The following is a 23640-nucleotide window of genomic DNA, read 5'->3' on the forward strand; positions in this document are numbered from 1 at the left end:
ATCATAAATGAACATACTATAAAGTGATATACATAAAACTTTAATATCTTCTATGTGCTTGCGTTAAATATAGTTCTAACAAGTTCTTGAGTTTCAAAAAACGTTCAAGATTTGATGTCCATTGTACTTATTCATTGAATAAAATGACAAGTTTTTGGAGCATTTTAGAAACAATTTTAGTGTGAAGCTTCTAATTCTTGACTTGAAGAATCAATATAGATGGAGCAAGTAAATGATGATGGTCTTTGGGTTCAAAGATGGATTGGAAATATTGCAAGTAGGTTTGCAAGATCTTCCCAATGATACAACAGATGTTCGTTGTACATAAAGAATCGAATAAAAAGGAATTCAAGGCAATGCTTGTCATCCATTAATGTGTTGATATTGTGAATTTCTAAGAAATTGAGAACACTAGTTCATATAAGGAGACGTAAAATATTCTTGAAAAAGGTCATGTTAGTGATGATAAATTCAATAAAGTTCATTTACAAACATTGAGAAGACCATTTAAATAGTTGCAAATGGAGAATAATCAGAAGCTTGTTGAGTATTTCAATAGGAAGAATAATTCTCAAATTCATAAGCAGCGAAAAAAGAATAGTGTAGGAGTATAAGAACTTCTTTTATGCATTTCCACAATATTAAACCGTGTGATCTACCACGTTAAAAAGTGTGAACCACACCACCAACAATTGAGATCTCATTGTGAATTATTCAGAGTACTTAGGTATCCTAGGACATAGAGAACATCATAACCATCTGACATAAGGACACCCTGTAGAACTCTCCTGTAAAGCATTGTTGATAAAAAAGACATTTAATGCATCTGTTCTAAATACTAGTGACTTTTCATTGAGACTCTTCACTTACTTTTTTTTAATAGTCATTCTAAAGATGTATGTACATGACAAACCCATACCCTACATAATAGAAACAAGAGCTTAAAGGACAATTGTTCTAGTCATTCGCGAAACCCATAACAAAAGGTCCAAGAGCGAATCTCGAGTTAAAAGGCGCATAAAATAAGTAGAACTTCGTTCTAACCACAAGCAGACAATTCCGTTCTCCGGCACATCAATCACCGTCCTATTCAATTTGACACTTGTCTGCACAGCCCGTCGCGTTACCCAAAAATAGTTTGAACCGCTCATGATATATAAAGGTAAAACACGTCATTTTAGCTATTCAAATTCATTCTCAATCACAAATTATTTCTCATTTTTCTCAGTGGACTTAGCGTTGAAATGTTAACCTTACAAATCCGTTATACTCCATTGGATCGAAAGTATCACCCTGCCGCAACGAGACACAACTCCACCACCTATTTTTTATTAGTATTTCATATCCAATACATTTTAGGGGATTCAAATGATGGAAAAAGATAAGCAAATTTGTATTATAATGAGAAAGAAAGATAGATTTAGGCTCTAGGAGCATATAATAAGAGAAATAATGTATATGAAATGATGATAACTAGGAACGTGGTTGGATTTATTGAGTTTCACATGAATGCACGATCTCACCAACCTGTTATTGCCAAACAATTAAACTAAAAGGGGGGCCAAAATTCAACAATCATTCCCTTGCAATAACAATCATACCCTTATGTGGGGACTTATCCTTATATTCTTTGTATAGCATGAAACAAAATCATAAACTAAGCAGAAACCAACCGTGCATTCACAGTTAATATAATATAAGTAAACATTCCAATATCTCAAGATATGAAAGATCCTATTCTCTAACTTTACTTGCATTTAAAACCATTTTTTTACAAGATTAAATATATTACATCTTGCCTTTTTTTCCTCTTGCACGCTTACACACACATGCACATTGAAATTATACATCTTGAAAGCAAGACGAGGTTATGGTTGTGTCCACCATATAAATGATTGATTAAGTATATTTGCATATTTAAGCCAAAGTTAGCAAGTAGTATCATAGAGAGAAAAATAATGGACACTACTTGGATTCTGTTTGTGGCACCAATTCTCTTGTGCACTTTGTTCCTCTACTACAGAAAAAGGCTTAGTCTTAAGCTCAAAGCAAAACACAGAAATCAGCTTCCACTAGGCACTCTTGGATGGCCTTTTATTGGTGAAACCATAGAGTTTGTTTCTTGCGCTTACACCGATCGCCCTGAAAGCTTCATGAACAAGCGACGTGCCATGTAAGTTCATCATCATGCATCACTTCACTTTAGTTTAATTCATTTTCATTCATAGCTAGCTTCGTATGAATCCGTTTTGAAGTTATAACATGGCACAAAATTAAAACTATCGGTGTCTGTTAGTGGTAAAAATTTGACTTTATAACCTCGAGTGACAGAGTTCAAATCTCTTCAGGAATAGTTGTAGTACTACTTTCCGTACGAGGTTATAGTTTTTTACAAAGATTTTTGATGTGCTGTTGCAATTTGTTCTAGGTATGGTAAGGTGTTTAAGTCACACATATTTGGAAGTCCTACCATTGTTTCAACAGATGCAGATGTGAACAAGTTTATACTACAAAGTGATGCAAAGGTTTTTGTTCCTTCTTATCCCAAGTCATTGATGGAGTTGATGGGAGAATCTTCTATTTTGCTCATCAATGGAACCTTACAAAGGAGAATACATGGACTTATTGGAGCTTTCTTTAAGTCTCAACAGTTAAAGATTCAGATTACCACAGATATGGAGAAATATGTACAAGAATCAATGGCAAATTGGAAAGAGGACCAACCTATTTACATACAAGATGAAACAAAAAAGGTTACCTCTCTGTCTCTATAGGAGTTTGTGAGTGTTTGTTTGTGAGTTTGTGCCTATCTTTGTCTGTTTCTTTCTCCCTCATGTGTTGGTGTCAGAACCTATCTTCAAAGTTTGCACTCATAAAATTCACTATTTCCAAGATACTAACATTAACAATTAATCACTTTCTTTTGTCTCTAGATTGCATTTCATGTACTAGTCAAGGCATTGATTAGTTTGGATCCAGGAGAAGAAATGGAACTTCTGAAAAAACATTTTCAGGAATTTATCTCTGGCCTCATGTCTTTGCCAATAAACCTACCAGGAACAAAACTTTATCAATCTTTACAGGCAAAAAAGAAAATGGTGAAACTAGTGAGAAAAACTATACAAGCTAGAAGAAATAAAGGCATCACTGAAGTTCCAAAAGATGTAGTGGATGTGCTTCTTAAAGATACAAGTGAGAAATTGACAGATGATTTAATAGCCGATAATATTATTGATATGATGATTCCTGGAGAGGACTCGGTTCCAGTTCTTATGACTCTAGCTACTAAGTACCTATCAGAATGCCCCGCTGCTTTGCAACAATTGACGGTACGATATGCATCTATCAGAATGTCCTTGAACTGGTTTTTTATTAGCTTTTGGTAACTGAGCTTTGATGATTCACAGGAGGAAAATATAAAGCTCAAGAAACTCAAAGATCAGGTTGGGGAGCCATTGTGTTGGAGTGATTACTTATCATTGCCATTTACTCAAAAAGTAAGCAAAACATGGCTCCTTATCAAAACACAAGAAAAAAAAGTGGTTTTATGATTTTAAATTATTTTATGTTTCACTTATACAGGTTATAACAGAAATTTTGAGAATGGGAAATATTATAAATGGTGTTATGAGAAAGGCCTTAAAAAATGTTGAAGTAAAAGGGTATTTAATACCACAAGGATGGTGTGTGTTTGCAAATTTTAGATCAGTTCATCTAGATGAGAAAAATTATGAGTGTCCATATCAATTCAATCCATGGAGGTGGCAAGTAAGAGAAAAACTCTATATTCATTAAATCTTGGTATAGTTTTTATGGATCCAAGTTACATGCAGTCACAATCTCGTGACTACATGCTGTCAGTCACATCTGAACCGTGCTATCAAGATGATACGATCTAAGTTTTAAGCATTGAAATATAGACAGTCTAATCTTGATCGGACAATTCGGATGTGGTTGACTGCATCCAATGATACTATACATAATATTTTCTTATGGTTCATTTGCATGTTATATTTTTAGCCTAAGTGAATTTTTGTTTGACTTCAGAATAAGGACATGAACAGTTCCAATTTCAGTCCTTTTGGAGGAGGACAAAGGCTGTGTCCTGGTATTGATTTGGCCAGGCTAGAAGCTTCCATATTTCTACATCACCTTGTTACTAAATTCAGGTAATCATTTGATCCTAACCTTTTAATGAATGATAACAAATAATGAGCTAAGACTTGTGTTTTTTATTGCACAAGTACATTTGACTACTGTCTCTTGGCACTTTCATACTTTTGATTAAAGTTACAAAACATAAAGCAATGACAATTAAACATGTTAAATTCAAATGTTTGACATGCAGATGGTATGCTGAAGAAGATACAATAGTGAACTTCCCAACAGTAAGAATGAAAAGAAGGATGCCTATCTTAGTAAAAAGAGTGGAAACTTAAGTTGTTCTGGCCAAAAAAGTTTGAAGTCACTTCTACATACTGATATAGTACAAGAACTGAAAAATACACAAGACAAAATAAAAGAGGATTACTGTAGACACACGTGTGGGGAGTTTCATTAGCTGCTTTGTTTTGTTCCCTTGCATTTGTCTTTGCACATAAAGACAATAGAAAGTTTTGTCTTTTGAAGGACCCAATGAATTAGGTTTTTACTTTTCACAAATTTTTCTTTTCCATTTTACTTAGTATGCAAGGGAAGAAAAAGTTGATTGTAAGATAAAAATATTTTAAATTATTATTAATTAGAGTGATATTAATAGTAGTTTTATTTTCAAATGGATCTTAAAATCGCACAGTCAAACTCTTACAGCTGAGATGACATCTTATGTATAGAAAAAACTCTTATTTTTTATTATTTTTCTCTTTTCCTTTCTTTTAGAAGGAGAGGATTCAATCATGATGAATAAGAGGGTCTTGGAAAAGTAGTAGTTTGAATTTAAGGGTCCCAGAAAGCAATGATATTCATGGGACAAGTTACTGAAAAACCATTTTAAATATGCATTTATTCGGACTTTAGATAGGGATGATTGAACTTTAACATAAAAAAATTGATAGGGATGATTGAAACGGGAAACTTTAGTAGTACATATATATGAGGTCCAGTGCCTTTCATCATGAATCTAACTGTATCAGATTCTTGATCCACCATTAAATCTGATTCTAAATGCTGACTTTTAAACTCATCTAACTTTTTGTTAATTTGTTTAAACTTGTTTCTACATAAGAGAAGCATTAAATTTAATTATGAACAATCATTAACCATCTAATAATGTGTTGGGGCCTTCAATCATTAACACACACCCTTTAATTAGTATACATCCTTTTAACACCTACTAGTACTACTCCTTAGGTTTAGATATTTTTGGTTTTGTTCTTTACTTAAAATATTCATAACTATCTTCAAATCCGTAATTTTCTCAAATTTATTATTCAGATCATTCCAATAGCTGTACATTAAAAGCGTTACACTGCACTGAACCAAGGTATACACCGAACCACAGTTTGGTCTAATTTAAACGGATCATTCTGTTTGGATCAGATATTAGAATACCTTTTTACTCAATCAAGAGTTGGTGTATTTGCCCACTTTAAAAAAAAATCCCAGTTGAACTTGAAATCAGTGGAAGAATGGAACCGCCAGGATCTAATTCTCAAGAGAGCAACAGCGGATGCACCAAACCAGAACAAGCTCCACTCCTTGATGTCAATTTTTGACTAGCCGTTGAGTTACCAGTGGGAATCTTCAACTCCAGTGTTGAAAATGAAACTGGTAAATACTGTGGTTATCTCCCTGGCCAGTGACCAAACAAAAATAAAAGCTTGAACTCAGTCCGAACCAACTCAATCCAAACCATTGAATTAAAAGAGGTAAGGCATGGGAGTATCTTACTTCAGATTAGGAAGAGTCAGGTGCCTTAAGAGTGAGGGGTTCCGAATGACAAACTCCCTCCACTCCTCTTTACTGATCTTATCATCCTTGTCAGCATCAGCATCTTGAAATGTCTGATTTTTATTAAAAAAAAATGTTACATAAAGGGTTGAAGTTGAACAACATAAGAGAGAAACAAATGTTCCAGCAAATAATTACCTTATCAATAATGGCTTCAAGTATTTCATTTTCCACATCCATGCCACATTCTGATAAAATGGCAACCACCATTTGTCGGACCTAGAAAAATTAGTAGGATAACAAAATAGTTACAAACAATGGTGAACATAAAAGTATTGGGAGAAACAAATTATATGAAAAAGCAGCGCCCTCATAGCGGTTATTGAAACTGAGATTTATACACATTCAAAGGACAAACGACCGCCTTTTTCTTCATTAAACTCATAATTTAAATTGATATGCCAATATGAAAATTCTAGAGCAATACTATTGTATGGTAACAAAAATGTTTGAGCCAATAACACCTTTGTAACCTGGGTATGCCAAAATACTCACTTCTTCTCGTTCAATGTATCCGGTCTGTCTCAAGTCATACAATCTAAAAGCAACTGCAAACAAACCAAGAAAATATAATATATGTTTTATCAGTACCGTTGGTATTAAAACAGATAATGTAAAAATAGAACTGCAAAATGCTTCCTGAGTCTTACAATCAATTTTCTTTTCCAAAGGAGTATTAGGATGAAAGACACTGAGAGCATGCACAAACTCCTCAAATTCTATAACACCATTCTTTTTTTCATCAAAGAGATCAAACACCTGGGAGATTTTACAAACAGTCAACAAGGCTCACTCATACAACTTCTAAAAGAAGAATAGACATAAACAGCATATCTTTCTGCAAATCAGGTATATACATATCTATCTAAATATTAAAATGATAGATTACGACAAAACTTAATGCACCGATCCCTTGTATATTTTTATAAATACTATATCACTTAAAAATGAAAAGCATACCATCACTTCCTTTTCCCATTTAAACCCTCCATCCAAGCATACAAAGAAAGAAAGAAAAAATACCAACTTGAAAAATAAAGAATGAATTCATCTGAATTGCTTGAGACTAAACTCTAGCCTTTTGTACTTATAATCAAAAGCTTACAGTCTAGATCCCTAGAATATAGTGATAAAATATGAGCTAATTATCATAAAGATGCAAACAGATTATCTACTACTTAATAGAAATAAAGGAAACTAAACCAGTGCAACATATCAACAGGAAGAATACACATGGAACATCACCTGCTGATACCGCTGGGTATATCATATAAGGTAAACAATGCATAATTAGATGTTAAAATAACAGAAACACATCGGCCAATCTGTAAGATACGCCCTAAAATATCTCTGCCAAACGAAAAGATACATATCTGATCTTTTACAGAATAATACTCACAACAAACAGCTAGGAAATTATATCAGTCCATCACAACAATTTAAGTTTGTGAGGCAAGGCAACAATTAGGGCTTACAGATATGCGACTTCGAAATGAATGATACAGAAAACATTAGAGTTTGATGTTTACATAATATATATTCTACTAGTTAAGTCATTCATCGGTCTATAACAGCCAATAATGTCCTAAAGGAAATTCAGAAGGAAATTTAGAGTGAAAAGACGAATAATTGGAGCCCTTGGTATTCTCATTTAATTTATGAACAGAAATTTATCTTCTGGAAGCTAAAATATGTGAACATAGAAACAAAAGTTTATGCATAAGTTAATCATATTGATGAAATAGATCCAGCTTTAGAGATTTAAGCCTGAGATAGAAACCATATTTTAAACTTAATAAAACTCCGGATGAAATTGGAGATGATAAGGCTACAATCGTGGAACTTGATCAAAAATCTTAAAGGGGTAGACTAAATATGCTTTGGGGTGTTAGTTTACAGATTCCAATGGATGAAAAGTACTTGTAGGAAAATGAATAGAGTTGTGTGAAAAATACTGAGTACGAGGTAGCAAAATAATTCCACATATTCACCCCTAATTCACCCAAAAGCAAGGGGTGAATGTATTTGGTCCTACTCGAAAGATGTTTTACTTGCAAATCAAAATATGACTTCCTCAATACAAAAAGGCCTCATGAATGAAATCAAGAAAACAAAACTAGAATCAATAACAAATTTGAAATTGAACATACCCTATCAAGGAAAAGATTCTTGCCAACCGCGGTCTTCATTAATGCCAACGTAAGCTCTTCCTTCATAGCAAAAAGAGTGGAAAAAGAGTTAAAGTGTGCAATCTAAATCACAAATTCAACACTAGTGCCGGTAATGATAAACCTAACAGTCAACACCAAACATATACTTTTGTCTTTAGAGAAAAGCACAAAATTAGGATAGAAAAAGACAAGTCCCAATCCCATATCACAATCTAAGTTGTTATTTTCATATAATTAGGAATTGAGTGCATTTTTATTTGTAGACAAAGTGGTAATAACCACTAGAATCTCACACACACAACCGCGAATATCAGAGTTAGAACCCTGGTGACGATGTCCAACCTGACAATATCGGTTTTTGTCAGTTGAGCTAGAATTTACGGACGACTTGAGTGTTTAGTTGTAAATAAACAGAAAAGAGAATTAATTACTTTGTGTATAAGACCATCATCAATGATTGAACAACTCAACTTCTTGTACAACTCATGCAAAGCCTCTACTTCATTCACATTAACTGCCACAAATCACAATTACAAAATTAAAATCATAATAGATATCTTTAACAGAACAAACGAACAAAGATCGAAAAATGAAGAAACTAACAAGGAGAATCATTAGCGAGTGCGAGAATATCCTCAAACGTAGAAGAAAACTTCTTCTCTTTCTTCTTCTTCTGCTCTAAGCTTCGGAAACTGAAGCAACTTGTTAAGCCATAAAACAAGGCTTCAGCGATTCCGATCAGCGGAATGAACACCACGCACAGTGTTTCTCCGAAAGTTAAACTCGATCTCTGATGATTACAAAAATGAACTACGAGTTTCAAATTTTGATTTGATTGATATCGAAACAGAAATTGAAATCTGAAAGTTTTTAGAAAAAATGGATTACCGCTGATAGAGAGGGGTCCATATCATGTCACGTCGGCTAATATGGAAAGCTTCTCGAGCGATCTCGTCGTATACATTGAAAGTAATTTTTTGTACTTTAAACTTTAATGGATTTGGATTCGATTGAATAATTAAAACGGAAAAGAATCAGTAATCTCATAAAAAAATCATTTCGTGTATATTATAATTGTTTTAGAGTTAAAAGGTATTTCACTATTGTTTGTTTTATTAACTTGTTATTAATATTCAAAAAAAAAACTTGTTATTAATATTATGCATTGAATTTCAATTTATTTGCCTTATTTGGGTTAAGAGAAAAAAATAATTCAAGTGTATGTAGGAAATAATTCAATTTAGTGAGGAACAGGAGGATGTTACACTGATGAGGTAAATGCAGATATAGTTTTGGTGGAACAAAATCTTAGAGGAAGTTTTTAAAATTTTGGTGGAAGAAAAATCCTAAAATTCCAAAAATTTAACATTCTAAACGGGTGAAATCATTGATAATAGGCCTGCTGGATCAAACAACTCTAGAGGTAACAATGTTAGAGGAAGAGGTGGAAAAAGGATGGTTGACGAGAGTAATGTGCAGTGCTATAATTGTCAAAAGCTTGGTCATTTTCAAGAGAGTGCAATGCCAACAAGAAAGAACCTCAAGAAGATGAAGATAGAGTTGTTAGAGAAGAGTTTGATGATGAGTACACACTTTTGGTGATGATTACTGAAGGAGAATGCAGCAGTAGTAGAGTTTTGAACAGCTGCAGCGAGTTATAACAGGCTGGCAAAAAAGGTTGTAACCAGTTACGTATATGTTATAACTAGTTACATGTAGAAGAAAACAAGAGACAATACAGTGCAGCGATTAATGGTACTCGGATTTCAGATGATCAACACACATCGAGAAAAAGAAAAAAATTGGTTTGTTACAATCAATCGTGTCATTGAAGAGCAAAGTAAAGTTCGCGGATGATGTCATTCTAGTGGCGGAAATGATTGGTGATGTATCGATCAAGAGAAGAGGTGGTGGGCATTCTTTGATAAAGGATGTATTGTATATCCCTAGAATCAAGTCTAATCTTCTAAGTATTGGTCAATTGTTTAAGAAGGATTACAAGATTCATATGGAGAACAAGACGTTACGCGTCATGGATGCAAACAGAGCTTTGGTCCTAAAGGCTCCTATGACTCCCAATAGAACTTTCAAAGTTGAGTTGAAGGTTATGGAGCATAGTGTCTTACTACAACGGCTAGTCGAGAAGAGTGGATATGGCATTATAGACTTGGACATCTTAATTTCTAAGATCTCAATGCCTTGCAAAAGAACGGAATAGTGACGGGGCTTCCATTGATCAACTTATCAATTGAAATTTGTGAAGAATGTGTGCAAGCGAAGCAACATAAGAGAAAATTCACAAAAGATACAGGTAGTAGAATCAAGTGTCACCTTGAGGTGGTATATTCGAATGTGTGTGGACAGATGCAAGTTGATTTCACCGATGACAAGAGATATTTTGTCATATTCTTTGATGATCATAGTAGAAAACTATGAACATACCTAATCAAGAGAAAGAATGAGGTACGTTTAAGAAGTTTAATAAGTGTTTAAGAAGATTTTATTACTACCACTAACAACTAACTTCATTCAAATTCTTTAGTTTCATTTATGCACAATAGGTACATTAAATAGTACAATTCTCACTAGGGGTGGCAAAATGGATGGATTGGATGGATATGGATTGGATTGCTAATGGATGGATCTAATCAATCCATTAGTCCATTAACAATTCATTAAATCTTCATCTAAAAAATCCAATCCAATCCATCCATTAAGGTTAAAATTCAATCCAATCCATCCATTAACATCTTTATAGTGGATGGATATCCATCCATCCAAAACATTTATTTAAATATTTTAATTAATTTTTTTTATAATTTAGATTTTAAAACTTTACAAAAACTTTTTTTTTTTTTTTAAATTTCTTTAACATAATATTTTTACAATATTATAGATATAATAGATTTATGTTATATTTATTCATAATTTATAACATTTGATAGATAAGTTTTGATAATTATTTGTTATTGTTATTCTATTTTATTTCTCTCTTTTTTTCTAATGTTATTTCTTCAATTGTTAAATTATGACACCATTGCATTCTTATTTTTCCTTTAATACTTAACTACCGTGTTGAATTATAGATGTTTTCAATTCTATTTTGAAATATGATTTCCAATTCAAATGAATTGAACAACTGCACTTTGCTTTTCAAACTGAAACTCCACCACTTTCTCGATTTTCAAAGTGACGTTCTTTTACTACTACTCTCTTCAAGAAAAAGAAAAAAAATTGTGAAATTTTAAAATAAAGTCAACAATATTATATGAAACTAAAAAAAATCCATTGGATTTATTAAATGAGATGGATGGATTGAATCCATCCATATAGTTAAATGGATGGATTGATTCCAATCCGTTAAGTAGTTATTTGATTGATGGATGGATTGGATGGATAAATTATTGGATGGATTGGATGGATTTTCCCTTAATGGATTTTATTGCCACCCCTAATTCTCACTAGAATCCAATGCACTTCTTAACAAACTCTAATGTCTCAGCATAACAACCTTAGTGAGTCTAGCTAGAGAATATTCTCATACTTGCTACTTCCTACCCCCTTTCTTACATTTTGGCATCACATAATTCTCAAAATGTTTGGGCTTGTTAGTGTTTCTCTTGGCCCTTGGTTTAGGGATTGGATCTTCCTCTTCCTCTTCATTTAGGCCTTCAAGTATCTCTTCATGAATTTCATCATTTGGTGGTGCCATTATATTAGGGGGCAATGTAGATCTCTTCCCCTTCACTAGAGAGTTTGTATCAGGAAAATAAACTCCATTACTCAAGTCTTTCACATACCCTTCTTGAGTTACTCTCATTGGGTAAGTAACAAGGTGCACACCTTCCATGTCTACAATTTCTTCACTGCTGAAGATTTCCCACATTTGATCTCCAATGGAACACATCCTCTTCACACATTCCAAACTTTGTGGCTCCAAGAACAATTCATTGAAACTATTTGTGTGCTCATACCATAAAGACATTCTGTATGCATGAACATCACCAAGGTTCATTTGTTTCTTAACTTCATCTTGAGATTGGAAGCATCCTATGGCAATCTCAGTGTCCCCTTTCCCATCCATGGATCTTTGATTCATGTTAGCTGAACCTAGTAATATGTACATGTCATCCACTGGTGACATACATACATGAAACAAAAATAAACATTGTGATTAGCAAAAAGTTGATAGCAGGTGATCTAACATATCTTAAATAAGACTCTGATATCTATAATCTTAGAAAGTATGTGGGTTGAACCTAACTCATCCCTACAGAACCGACTTATAAAGTGAGGATCACTGATAAACACATTCAAATTATATATTGTCTGATGTGAGAAGACCGTAAATGAAAAAGAAAGTAATAGTTGAAAAATACTAAGAGAGTAGTACTAGTACCTATCATGAGCTTGGAATGTACATAAACCATGAATCTTCTATTTTTTTGTGCATGCCAGTATTGTGTATTAGGATGGGGAGAATCCAGTGGAAGATACTCCCCTTTTCCCTTATTCTCTCTATTTGCAAGACAAAAGAAATTCAAATAGTCTCTTGGATGTCCTATTTCACCACTTTCTTTCAATGCTTCACCAATCAACCTATACATCACTGCCACAGTTTCTCTAGTCCAATGCAGTATATCTTGAACAGATTCACTTTCAGGCACTCCTTCTGGCCACATTGGTATAACTATATATGCTGCAAATCTTTCCTTTGCTTTGATCTTACTTACCACTTTTAATGCAATTTCAATTGGAATTAGATTCGTGCAACCGCAATGCTTATCTTTTCCCCACCATTGGCATCCACCTATGAAGTATTCGTTTTCAATGTATATAAACCTCTCAGCATGCCTAATTGCTTCAACATAAGCATCATGGATACTCTTCTCCGCAGTGAAATTTCCACAGAAATCACCAACAGAAGCATGATCAATCGACCTATAAACTTGAACTTTCCAATTACTTTCTTTCGAAGTGTTTGAGTTTCTTCGAGGCATGATATTTACCAAGGTGCTAGTAGGGACTAGAAGAGAGGGATCACATTGCTTGGTCCATCTTTGCTCAAAATTTGTTAAGACATCCCAGGCAGCTTCACCGATAACACAAGCATGCGCATCATGCCAAGGCACTCTTGGTCCTCCTTTGTTAAGGCTAGCTCCTTCAATGTTTGGTTGGTAAAAGTCATAACAATGTGATTCCTTAATGAGTGTTTGAAACAATGAATGCTGTTCTGTATCATATCTACCAGCACACAAATCTAAACCACCAACAAAGCTCATAATCTCTCTATCGCTAACCGATTTAGCCACTTTTATGTCAACTGTTATAGTGTTCTGATTGTGAGCAAATAGTGTTGGAAACTTGTGGTGTAATCTAGGACACTTTTCGCAAATTACTTGTGTGTGATTGAAATAAGTAAGAGCATCCTCATCTTGTGTTTTCATTACACCTTTGTTCTTAACTAAGGCCAATGATGCTTCATCATCCCAAAGCATAAGTCTCACAGCCACTCCTTCATCTGCCTTCTTTTTCAACAGCTCACCTAAACTCATTCCTCTTGCATGTTGGATTTTTGTATGAGGATCTCTTACCTGTTCAAAATATTTAGACTCAAACAATGTATATAAACGTATAAAAAACAAGAACAAATTAATGCATAACATGTATAAGTGGGATGTCGTAGGTTCGAATAAGCGTCTTTATAGCCAGATGTCCCAACACAGCTACCCACTGAGATGGCTTAACGGGACTAGTCTTCAGTCCGAAAAATGAATCCAAACATGTATACAGTATATTGTTACAAAAAAAGTATATTTACCAAAACTATATTGGGATTGAGGGACCAAGCTGCAATATAAACTATATGCTTTGCACCTTCAATGGCCTTATAGATATCCTCCCATAGGTTGTTTGGAGTACCACATGGATCAAAGGGAGGTTGAAAGGTAGGAGAATGATGAGCATCATGATAAAGTTTGACTTGACAATTAAACCTTTGTGGAAATTTTGCATCCTTTAGCCCTTGAAATTCCTCATTGCTTAGTACTTTTGCCAAACTCTCTTCCAACTTTGCAGGCTTGAACCATAATATAAACTTCAACTTAAGTTTCGGGTTTGGTTTTTCATTTTCCGCGAGGAGAGGGAAGAATCCGTTGATTATACTTGCTTCATTTAAAAGTTGTTGGGCTTTGATACTGTATTTTCCTAACTTGGAATTTGAAGTTTTCAATGTAATGGTGATAACTGAATCAGCTGGATGAGCACATTGAATGTGAAAGGTTTGGTTCCAAATACGGTTTCTTTCTTTGCTTGTTTTCGCAACCTTTTTGTTGTCTATCTTGATGGTCACATATGCAGGCTTTCCATTTGTACATATGCACTGCAAAAAAGAAGAGAGAAATTCATGCAATGTTATGAGTTTATGATTTCACTACAAAACTTTCAAAGTATAGCTACATTTACAAGGTTCTGATTTCACATAACCAAGTCGAATATCTACAATTTTGTTATACTTGAATCAAATCTATTATCAATAGATACAAGTTCGGTATTCAGTAAGCATGCAAGTATTGGTATTACTAGATAGTGGTACGAAATACGACATTTTAAAAAAATTACATCACAAAATATGACATTCTAAAAAAGTTACGATGTAAATTTTTTTTCATAGATACTTGTATAATGAGAGAAAAAAATAAAGTATCACAAATATGACACTTGTATGAAAAAACGCAATTAAATCTTACGTTGAAGAGGGGAAATGGTGTGTAAGGTGAGGCCTTAAAGATGGTAGCTTCAATTGTTCCATGAAGGAGTGTGGGCGTTTCCTCCATTTATTTCCTTAAATAAAACTTTTACATTTGGTGTGAATTTACCATTATGAATTATTGACATATATATAATTTACTAGTTGAAGAAGAAAAATGAAAGGAAACCTTGGAATGCAAATGAAAGTTAGCAACTTGAGAAGACTTGTATAACTTGGAACTCACATAGAGACACAATCCAACCTTCAAGTATTTCCCATTATAAGTTTTACCTTCAAGCTAAGTTTTTTAAGCCTAAAATACAATTTGAATTTACCGTAAAAATACTTGGGACATTAATTATCGGTACATTATTACATCAAATCCTGGTCAATTAACCAACTGCTGATTTATTAGGACAGAAAGATAATTATTTTATAATTAAGCAAAATTGATATTTGGATTAACATTTGGGTAGCAGGTGAGTGCCTTGCTGGATTAACAATATGTAGTACTGTAGCAATTTAGAACTATAAGCATGGTTATGTTTGATATTAATGTGGCTTTGCCATAATCATAATGAAGTTTTTCAAAACAATCTTTCAATCGGTGACGATACTCATATGATATCATACAAAACACGTGTCAGACAATTTAAACAAGTGTTTCAAAACTATTATTATTTTCTTCGGTTCAACAAATTTTATACATTTTTTTGACAAATGTCACATACATTAAAAAAAAAAAGTTAAACATGTATTAGAACTATGCTGTCAATAAATAATTAAAGACATTAATTTTGATTAAAATATTTTTAATTTTTTTAATAATAGATGGATAAATGAAACTCAAATATTATTATATATACTTAATATTATCAATATCTTATGTTCTTTACATTATAGTATCGAAATTTTTGCATCTGTATCGTGGTTTGTGTCTGAGTCGGAGTATGTGCTTCATATCGGACCAGCATGCCTAGAGTCATGATCTGCTGTCACTAATATGTGTAGTGTAGTTAGTTGGAAAGTATGGGATCATTCAAGAGATGAAATAAAGCAAGGATGAGTTCTTGCACCCCCCATCCAATCACATTACTACTACTACTCTCTGTCGTTTACAAACACAACAAATACTAAAAACCACAACATAGTTAGACATGAAACATGGATGTTATAAGTACAATATGAGTAGAGATCATCTCATGTTCTTCAAACAATTAAAGATGTCCATTATTGAGGAATAGGAAATAGGATGCTTTCTTGTATCAACATTTAAAGTATTACTACTACTCAACCACAAAATTTCTTAAAGTGACTGATTATTGACTATGAAACACTAACACGAAGCCTACATACATCAACTTTGATAAATCAACAGCAATATTAATATAAAAAATTATAAATTAAATATATTGTTTAGAAATGTAGTTGGGCCTAACTTATTCTTACAAAACCAATTTGTAACGACATCCTTTCTCTTAACACATATTTACATGTTAATGTCGTGTTAGTGTTAGACATCAGACAATTAGTGTTATAACGACTATTGATGTCTTAGATTTGCCCGATCATTAGATAGCTTGAACATTACACACCAAGGAAGAAAGCAACACCAACCACCTTCCAAATTTGACAACAAAATGTATACTATGTTATGAATGTCTTCACCCATTTGGAAAACAACATATCAAACATCTACCTATCTAACTCACAAAAAGACATGCAAATCCAACAGCAAAAAACAAATCACAAACCCAAATTATTACCATCCACATGATCCCATCCCATCATCCCAAATCCATAACCCATTATAATACACTCATCATAAAACTAAAAAATATATAAAACATAAACAAACTCACAAAACCATAGGACCCATTTGTTCCTATAATTATCAAACTCTACTAAGTAGTAACCATTTCATTCTTCATTCCAATTACATTACCATTCCTTCATAAGTTGTTTTGTTTCCACACCATGACAACAACCTACGGCACAATCCCAACCTCCCCAACACCACCAAAACTCGAATACATAACACGCGGAAAACAAAGAATCAAAGCCGGCTTAGGAACTCGCCGACCATGGAAAACCATGTTCGATATCCGCTCACTCGGTATCCCCGCCCGCGGCTTACCAGAAGCAATATCACGGATCCGTGATAACATCTCATATTTCCGCATGAACTACACTATGGTCATGCTTCTCATTTTGTTTCTGAGCCTATTATGGCACCCTTACTCGCTCATTGTTTTCGTTCTTCTAATGGCGGCTTGGTTGTTCTTCTACTTTCTTCGTGATCAGCCGGTGATTATATGGGGTAGGCTTGTCGATGATCGACTTGTGGTTGTTGTTATGGCGTTTGTTACGGTGGCGCTGTTGCTTCTTACACACGCTACTGTGAATATTGTTGCGGCGGTTAGTGTTGCGGTTGTGGTTGTTGTGGTGCATGCTGTGTTTAGGAGGACGGAGGATTTGTTCTTTGAGGAGGAAGAGCAAGTTATTGTTTCTGTTGCTTCATGATTCGGTTTTGTTGGTTATTGAATTAATCTTTTGCACTTGTTTTAATCTTCATTATTGTTGTATGTGGATTCATTTAAATAAAAATGGTTGTTGCATTTTTAAAATAGGTTAACTTATATATTTTTTTAAACTGAAATAAGGAATATCATTAAACAAAAAGGAGGCATAACAAGTTACACAACGGGGGGACTAGACCAAAATCGAGAGAATAGATAAAGAATAAAATATAATATTATAATAAATATAATATTTGCTATAAATTAACAATATGAAGCAACGGCTCAGTGGTTACAGTCTTCGATCCATGTTTAAAGCAATTTTTACACAATGTTTTTATATGGTATTATTATTATTATGAACCATGACACATGAAACATAAATGTAGCAGTTTTTTTACAATTCCACTCCATGTTATTTTTTTTGAACAACAATGACACGTAAACTTCAAACAAAATTGTATTAAGATTAACATATTTTTATTTTACGATTCCATTTCATGTTTTTATTTTTTTATGAACAACAATGGCACATAAACTTCAAACAAAAACAAAAATTGTATTAATATAACTAAAAAAAAAATCATATATGGACTTCTTTAATTTTTTAAAAATAAATTTAGAATAATATAGATAAATTATTTATTTTATATTTAAAAAATCGTTCATATGATAAATTTATTTATTATTAAATTTATATGATAAAATATAATTTTATTATTTGTGTCTAGTTTTATTATATTTTATTTTTAAGAATATATATATATATATATATATATATATATATATATATATATATATATATATATATATATATATATATATATATATATGGGGACGACTCAAGTGAGAACACTTGGTTATTATGAGAAATGAGAACAATCAATCACGACCATTAAATTTAATTTTAATGGACTGGATTGGTTTCTCTTTCTATGATCCTTAATATTTATTTTAAATTAACATAGAAAGAGAAACCAATCCAGTCCATTAAAATTAAATTTAATGGTCGTGATTCATTGTTCTCATTTCTCATAATAACCCAGTGTTCTCACATATATATATATATATATATATATATATATATATATATATATATATATATATATATATATATATATATATATATATATATATAGGTGGCAAAGCAGGCGGCCCGGCCCGCCCTGCCGCGTCATATGCCCGCCAAAAAAAGAGCGGGGCGGTCAAGCCCGCAAATTGAAATGGACATAGAAACCTAGCCCGTCCCGCCAAGGTGGCGGGTTGGCGGGCGGCGGACTTGCCCGCCTATTTTCTTATTTATTATTTTTTCATTTTTTAATAAATTTTCTTATATTTTAATTAGATTTTTCACATAGTTTTTAGAACAATTTTTTATAAAGCATTTCTTAACAAATCTATAATATAAGAAAATTAATGGTTGTAGAAAAGTCAAAAATACCCTTATTTAATTTTTTGCCACCACATTAAAATTGTGGTTTTTTGGTCTTTGGACCATAAAGTTCTTAATTTTATTATTAAAATAATACAATTCCTATATTTGATCAAACTTATCAAATCTCTCTCCATTCCTTATATTTTCTCTTTCATGATTTTCTCACTTCTTTCTTTCAAAAAAAAATCTATTATTGATATATATTTTTTATATACGAAATATTGTATTTATGATAGAAATATTTTTTAGTCAAAAATGATATACGGGAAAAAAAATTTCAAAAAATCTATTATTGATCTAAATTTTTTTATATAAGAAAATTTAATATTGATTCAAATATTTTTGTAAATGATACCTAACTAAAAATAATAATTGTATACGAAAAAAATCTATTATTTATGAAAAATGGTATTTATGATCCAAATATTTTTTATTCAAAAATGATATACACGAAAGAAATCTGCTATTGATCTAAATATTTTTATATACGGAATTTACTATTGATCCAAATATTTTTGTAAATGATACCTAAACAAAAATGAAGTTTGTATACGGGAAAAAAAATTATTATTGATCTAAATATTTTTATATACGAAAATTTTTATTTATGATTCAAATATTTTTTATTCAAAAATGGAAAAGGTCAAAAAATCTATTATTGATCTGAATATTTTTATATACGAAAATTTGATATTGATCTAAATATTTTTATAAATGACACCTAAACAAATATAATATTTGTCTATGGAAAAAAATCTATTATTTACGAAAAATGATATTTATGATTCAAATATTTTTATTCCAAAATGGTATACGGGAAAATAATTTACTATTAATCTAAATATTTTTATATACGAAATTTACTATTGATCCAAGTATTTTTCTATTGTTGATCTAAATATTTTTATATACGAGAAATGATATTTATGATCAAATATTTTTAATCCAAAAATGGTATACGGGAAAAAATTTATTATTGATCTAAATATTTTTATATACGAAATAATCAATTATTTATCTAATTTTTTTTCTTTTTTAATATTTTTATTTAAAATAAATGATGTATCTAAATTCGTGTAACCGAACAAAACCTGTGTGTATGCATGGGTTGGTTACTAGTTGTTATACCCCAAAATTTGCCCACATCTTTTTTTAAGAAAACTTCAATCTGAAAATTAAGAGTTTCATATAGACATGGATTTTTATTTCAAATATCCTAAACATATGAAGTGCTTAAATTTCAGAATTTCTCTTACACAGTAACTTGGCTAACAGTGGAATTTATTCTTACGCAAACGCCAAATGCTGTTCATTACACCGCAAATACTATTTATTTATTTTACAGATAAATAGTACTAACACAGTTCATGCAGGGTTAAATCTTTTTTGCAGGCGCAAAAGCAGGAAACTCACACTGTACTGGTAACAATTGTTTTTGGTTTCCCACTAACTTTTGTACTATATTCCATTATTTTCAAAAATCTTTTCAAATCTCTTCTTTCCAATTCAAATCTCAACTTTATTCTACACATCTCTCTTTTCCCAACAATATCATACACTTTCTTTCAAATCTCACTTCCACTCAAAATTTCCATTTGTACGGAATCACATCATTCCCCTACGTCTCTATCATCTTTCCATTCTATAAATACCTCTCATTCTTTTCACAAATCTCACATCAAATTCTAAATCATCTTTCAAATTCCTACCTCATAATCCATCATTTCTTCTTCCCTAACAAGAATGGCAAAATGGATAGAGACACTGTTTCTTACAGTCATCACCATTGCTACGGTGATCATGACTTTCTTCTGCCTACATAGTCTTGAGGAATGTGGACCTGCAATGGCTATGCTCCCAATCATCTACATGTTATTGTTCATAGCATGGGTCATCAATCGTCATTCTTAAAATTTGCCGTATTTCTTATTTCTTAAATGTACCGTTTATTCGTCGTACTGTTCAATATAGTGTGTAATATTTATACTGTCAGTATTAAATGTTGTACTAGTTGTCATGATATTGCTTAATTACTAAGATAATATTTTGTGTATTTTCTGCCAGTCAAATATTTCTATTTCTGTGCAGTAAATAATTTTCAGGTTATTATCGGTAATTTTGCCCACATACTGTAAATATCAGTTATTTATTATGTTTCTGTTTTCTAACAAGTCATGTAAATAAATTTTCATGCTTCACACCAAACAAAAACAAAAATAACAACAAAAAAGAAAATTAACTTTGACAGTTGATTTTTCACTTTAACTGCTGCTTCAGTACACGAACAGTCAGTTGACAGCCAGACTGCAGACAGTACAATTCTCAGTGATTTGTACAATCAATCAAATCAATCATTCACAATTCAAATTTCCAAGATTTTTGTGTTAGAAGTCTTCTGAATATCACGCGATTAGCAGAAACTCAGCACTGCACAAAAATCAGGTACGCTTAACTGCCTCCTATACAGACAGTCCCTAATCAGGGTTTTTCTTGTTTTAACAGGAGCAACAAGTTTTGAGAGCTCAAATGGATTTCATATACATCCATACATCTCAAAGTACCATCATACAAATTTTCAAACTTCAATTCACTCAGACGCACCGTCAGCAGCTCAAACAGTCAACAGACGACCCGTTTGACCAAAAAAGTCAACTGACAGTCAAAAATGAAATTTTTTGCCAAAGTCCATATTTTGTCAAAGGATTCAACATTTGATCATTGGATGATCACAATTCATCAAGGAAAGATCAAAAATCAACAAAACCCTAAGATTCAAAATTAGGGTTTTTGCCTGAAAAGTCAACTCAACTTTGACTGATCATAACTCTCTCATCCTTCATCCAAAAAATGTCAACCAAAGCTCATTTTGAAGGAAATTCAATTATCTTTCAAATGCAATTGATCCCATGGTCATAGCATTCACCATTTGAAAAATATGGCCAAAGACATTACAGGTCATTTTCAAAGTCAACAAAAAGACACTTTTTTTAAATGGACACACAAGGAGAACCAAAAATCATTTTGATATGAGACCAAAGACATTGGTTAGAGGACTCTTTGAGGTTTCCAAAAAGTGCAAGATCTCCTTCATATGACAAAAATTGAAGGATTTACACCTTGTTGAAGTTGGCTAAATTTTGGGAAAATGCATGAAATCAACATTGCTCAAAAATGTTTTTTTTCCAAAAGATGCCAAGTTTTTATGGTCCAAACATCTTTGCCATGTTACTATGGGCCTCCCACGACCAAGATTAAGCCCATATCTTTATTGGCCATTTTTTGCATAATTTTATCTTACTTTAAGATTAAAATTAAAAAGAAAATGCATGGATAATGGTTGCTTGGTCTCCAAGCATGACTCACCACAAAGAATCTCTGATTTTTGCAGAAGATTGGAGAGCAAGGCAAGTGCATTGAAGGCAAGTCAAGACTTGGTCAAAAATTCAAGGTTTTTAATATTTAAAAACCAAACTTTCAACAAAGGCAACAAGGCAACTTAGCTTCAATTATAAGCATTCAAATGCTTATATATAGCTTAGCATACTTCAATAACATAGAGAGACAAGTTCAGAACCAAAGAATAGTGTATAACATACTTGTACTCACTTGTTCTTTTTTCAAGGAAATTTAAAATTCGAATTTTAATTTCCAGCTTGTTTCAATTCAAACTAAACACTTAAACATCATCCTCAAGTATCATTGAACGTATCTCAATCATTTCCAAGTCCTAAAACTCGCTGAATCGAGCTATATAGGCCACGGTTTGTTCAAACAAAAACTTACTCATATCTGATCATACACGCATATTTAACAAGATGTAGATATATAATCATGTTTGGTTTGAAGCTCTGGTCGTTTCTGGAGCTTTAATTAGGTTTTCATGGTTGTTTGAAGCATGTACCATTTTAGGGTTTTATGACCTCAAAACGGGGGTTTTCTTTCAAGGCAAAATCAGAAGAAAATAAGGCCATAGTTGTGTTCAGTGGATCATTTGCAGTTGATCCATGGTCTCATATTGCATTTATCTTGCCTATTTCGTAATTTTTAAGTTTGCAGGGGCTTTAGCGACGGAAAATGACTGTAGGTAAAGGTTTTACCTACGGTTGCAGAGATTTGAACGAAGAAGATGATGCGTGGCAAGCTCTGGTTGGCCAGCCAAGCGCGCGCGTTTTTTTAAATCTTTCTCTAATCACGTGTGTTGCAGGTCCACTGAATCCCATGCCCCTCACAACCAGAGCCATCTGATTTCATTTAAATCTCATCCAACGCATCACAACACGCATGCACACCATGGAGCCTCAGCTCCTCACCACACTGAATCAGTATCCTTTCTATTTTTAATTTTATTTTCTATTTTTATTTTAGTTTCTTTGATAAATTAATTAAAAATAGTTAAAAACTTCCAAAAATTCCACAAAAAATATTTTAAACTTCTAAAATAATATATTATTTTCTGAAATAAAAATATTTTATTTTTCTTCAAAATTTCAATATTTTTCATAATTAATTAGTATGTACTTATATATTTGCTTATTAATTATTTTAATTAGTCAAAAAATCATAAAAAAAATTGTTCTTTGTGTTAAATATTGTTTATATATCATAAACTAATTTTGTACATATTTAGGATAATTTTCTCTTTAAGTTTTAATTATTTGTGTAATTATTTGCATAATTATGTTTTGATTAACTTAAAATATCCAAAAACAAATTTCAAAAATTCCAAAAAAAAATCAGTCTTGTTCTAAAATCAATTAACAAACATTTTGTACATATTTTTAAACTTATTTGCTAGGTTTAATCATATTTCCATCT

At 32.2% G+C, this 23640-nt stretch overlaps 4 protein-coding genes across 5 annotated transcripts; 2 read left to right on the plus strand and 2 right to left on the minus strand.

The window, feature by feature from the left end:
* Nucleotides 1–1586: 1586 nt before the first annotated feature.
* Nucleotides 1587–5012, plus strand: LOC131616273 (3-epi-6-deoxocathasterone 23-monooxygenase CYP90D1-like). The gene is made up of 7 exons (XM_058887554.1): nucleotides 1587–2173; nucleotides 2429–2753; nucleotides 2934–3329; nucleotides 3408–3497; nucleotides 3583–3768; nucleotides 4048–4169; nucleotides 4349–5012. Exons 1-7 carry the CDS (start codon nucleotides 1959–1961, stop codon nucleotides 4437–4439), a joined length of 1425 nt encoding a protein of 474 aa, XP_058743537.1. The 5' UTR covers nucleotides 1587–1958; the 3' UTR covers nucleotides 4440–5012.
* On the minus strand, nucleotides 2553–9141 carry LOC131616274 (calcineurin B-like protein 9). Of its 2 annotated transcripts, XR_009288084.1 has the most exons (10): nucleotides 9009–9141; nucleotides 8724–8910; nucleotides 8552–8634; nucleotides 8100–8159; nucleotides 6600–6708; nucleotides 6445–6497; nucleotides 6088–6168; nucleotides 5890–6002; nucleotides 5551–5790; nucleotides 2553–3050 (listed from the first exon to the last, which is right to left on the minus strand). XR_009288084.1 is itself a non-coding variant. In XM_058887555.1 (9 exons), exons 1-9 carry the CDS (start codon nucleotides 9027–9029, stop codon nucleotides 5727–5729), a joined length of 771 nt encoding a protein of 256 aa, XP_058743538.1. In that variant the 5' UTR covers nucleotides 9030–9141; the 3' UTR covers nucleotides 5395–5726. The 2 variants fall into 2 exon arrangements, 1 of the variants encoding a protein (XP_058743538.1); XM_058887555.1 differs by lacking the exon at nucleotides 2553–3050 and having other exon boundaries at nucleotides 5395–5790.
* A 2241-nt stretch (nucleotides 9142–11382) lies between these two features.
* On the minus strand, nucleotides 11383–14979 carry LOC131618107 (phospholipase D alpha 4-like). Its single transcript, XM_058889370.1, has 4 exons — nucleotides 14870–14979; nucleotides 13942–14502; nucleotides 12520–13714; nucleotides 11383–12254 (listed from the first exon to the last, which is right to left on the minus strand). The coding sequence occupies exons 1-4, from the start codon at nucleotides 14954–14956 to the stop codon at nucleotides 11668–11670; spliced, it is 2430 nt and encodes an 809-aa protein (XP_058745353.1). The 5' UTR covers nucleotides 14957–14979; the 3' UTR covers nucleotides 11383–11667.
* A 1627-nt stretch (nucleotides 14980–16606) lies between these two features.
* On the plus strand, nucleotides 16607–17738 carry LOC131618108 (PRA1 family protein F3-like). Its single transcript, XM_058889371.1, has one exon. The coding sequence runs from the start codon at nucleotides 16849–16851 to the stop codon at nucleotides 17392–17394; it is 546 nt and encodes a 181-aa protein (XP_058745354.1). The 5' UTR covers nucleotides 16607–16848; the 3' UTR covers nucleotides 17395–17738.
* Nucleotides 17739–23640: the final 5902 nt, after the last annotated feature.

The sequence above is a fragment of the Vicia villosa genome, linkage group LG7 (genome assembly GCF_029867415.1).
Source record: "Vicia villosa cultivar HV-30 ecotype Madison, WI linkage group LG7, Vvil1.0, whole genome shotgun sequence".
Lineage (NCBI taxonomy): Eukaryota > Viridiplantae > Streptophyta > Magnoliopsida > Fabales > Fabaceae > Vicia > Vicia villosa.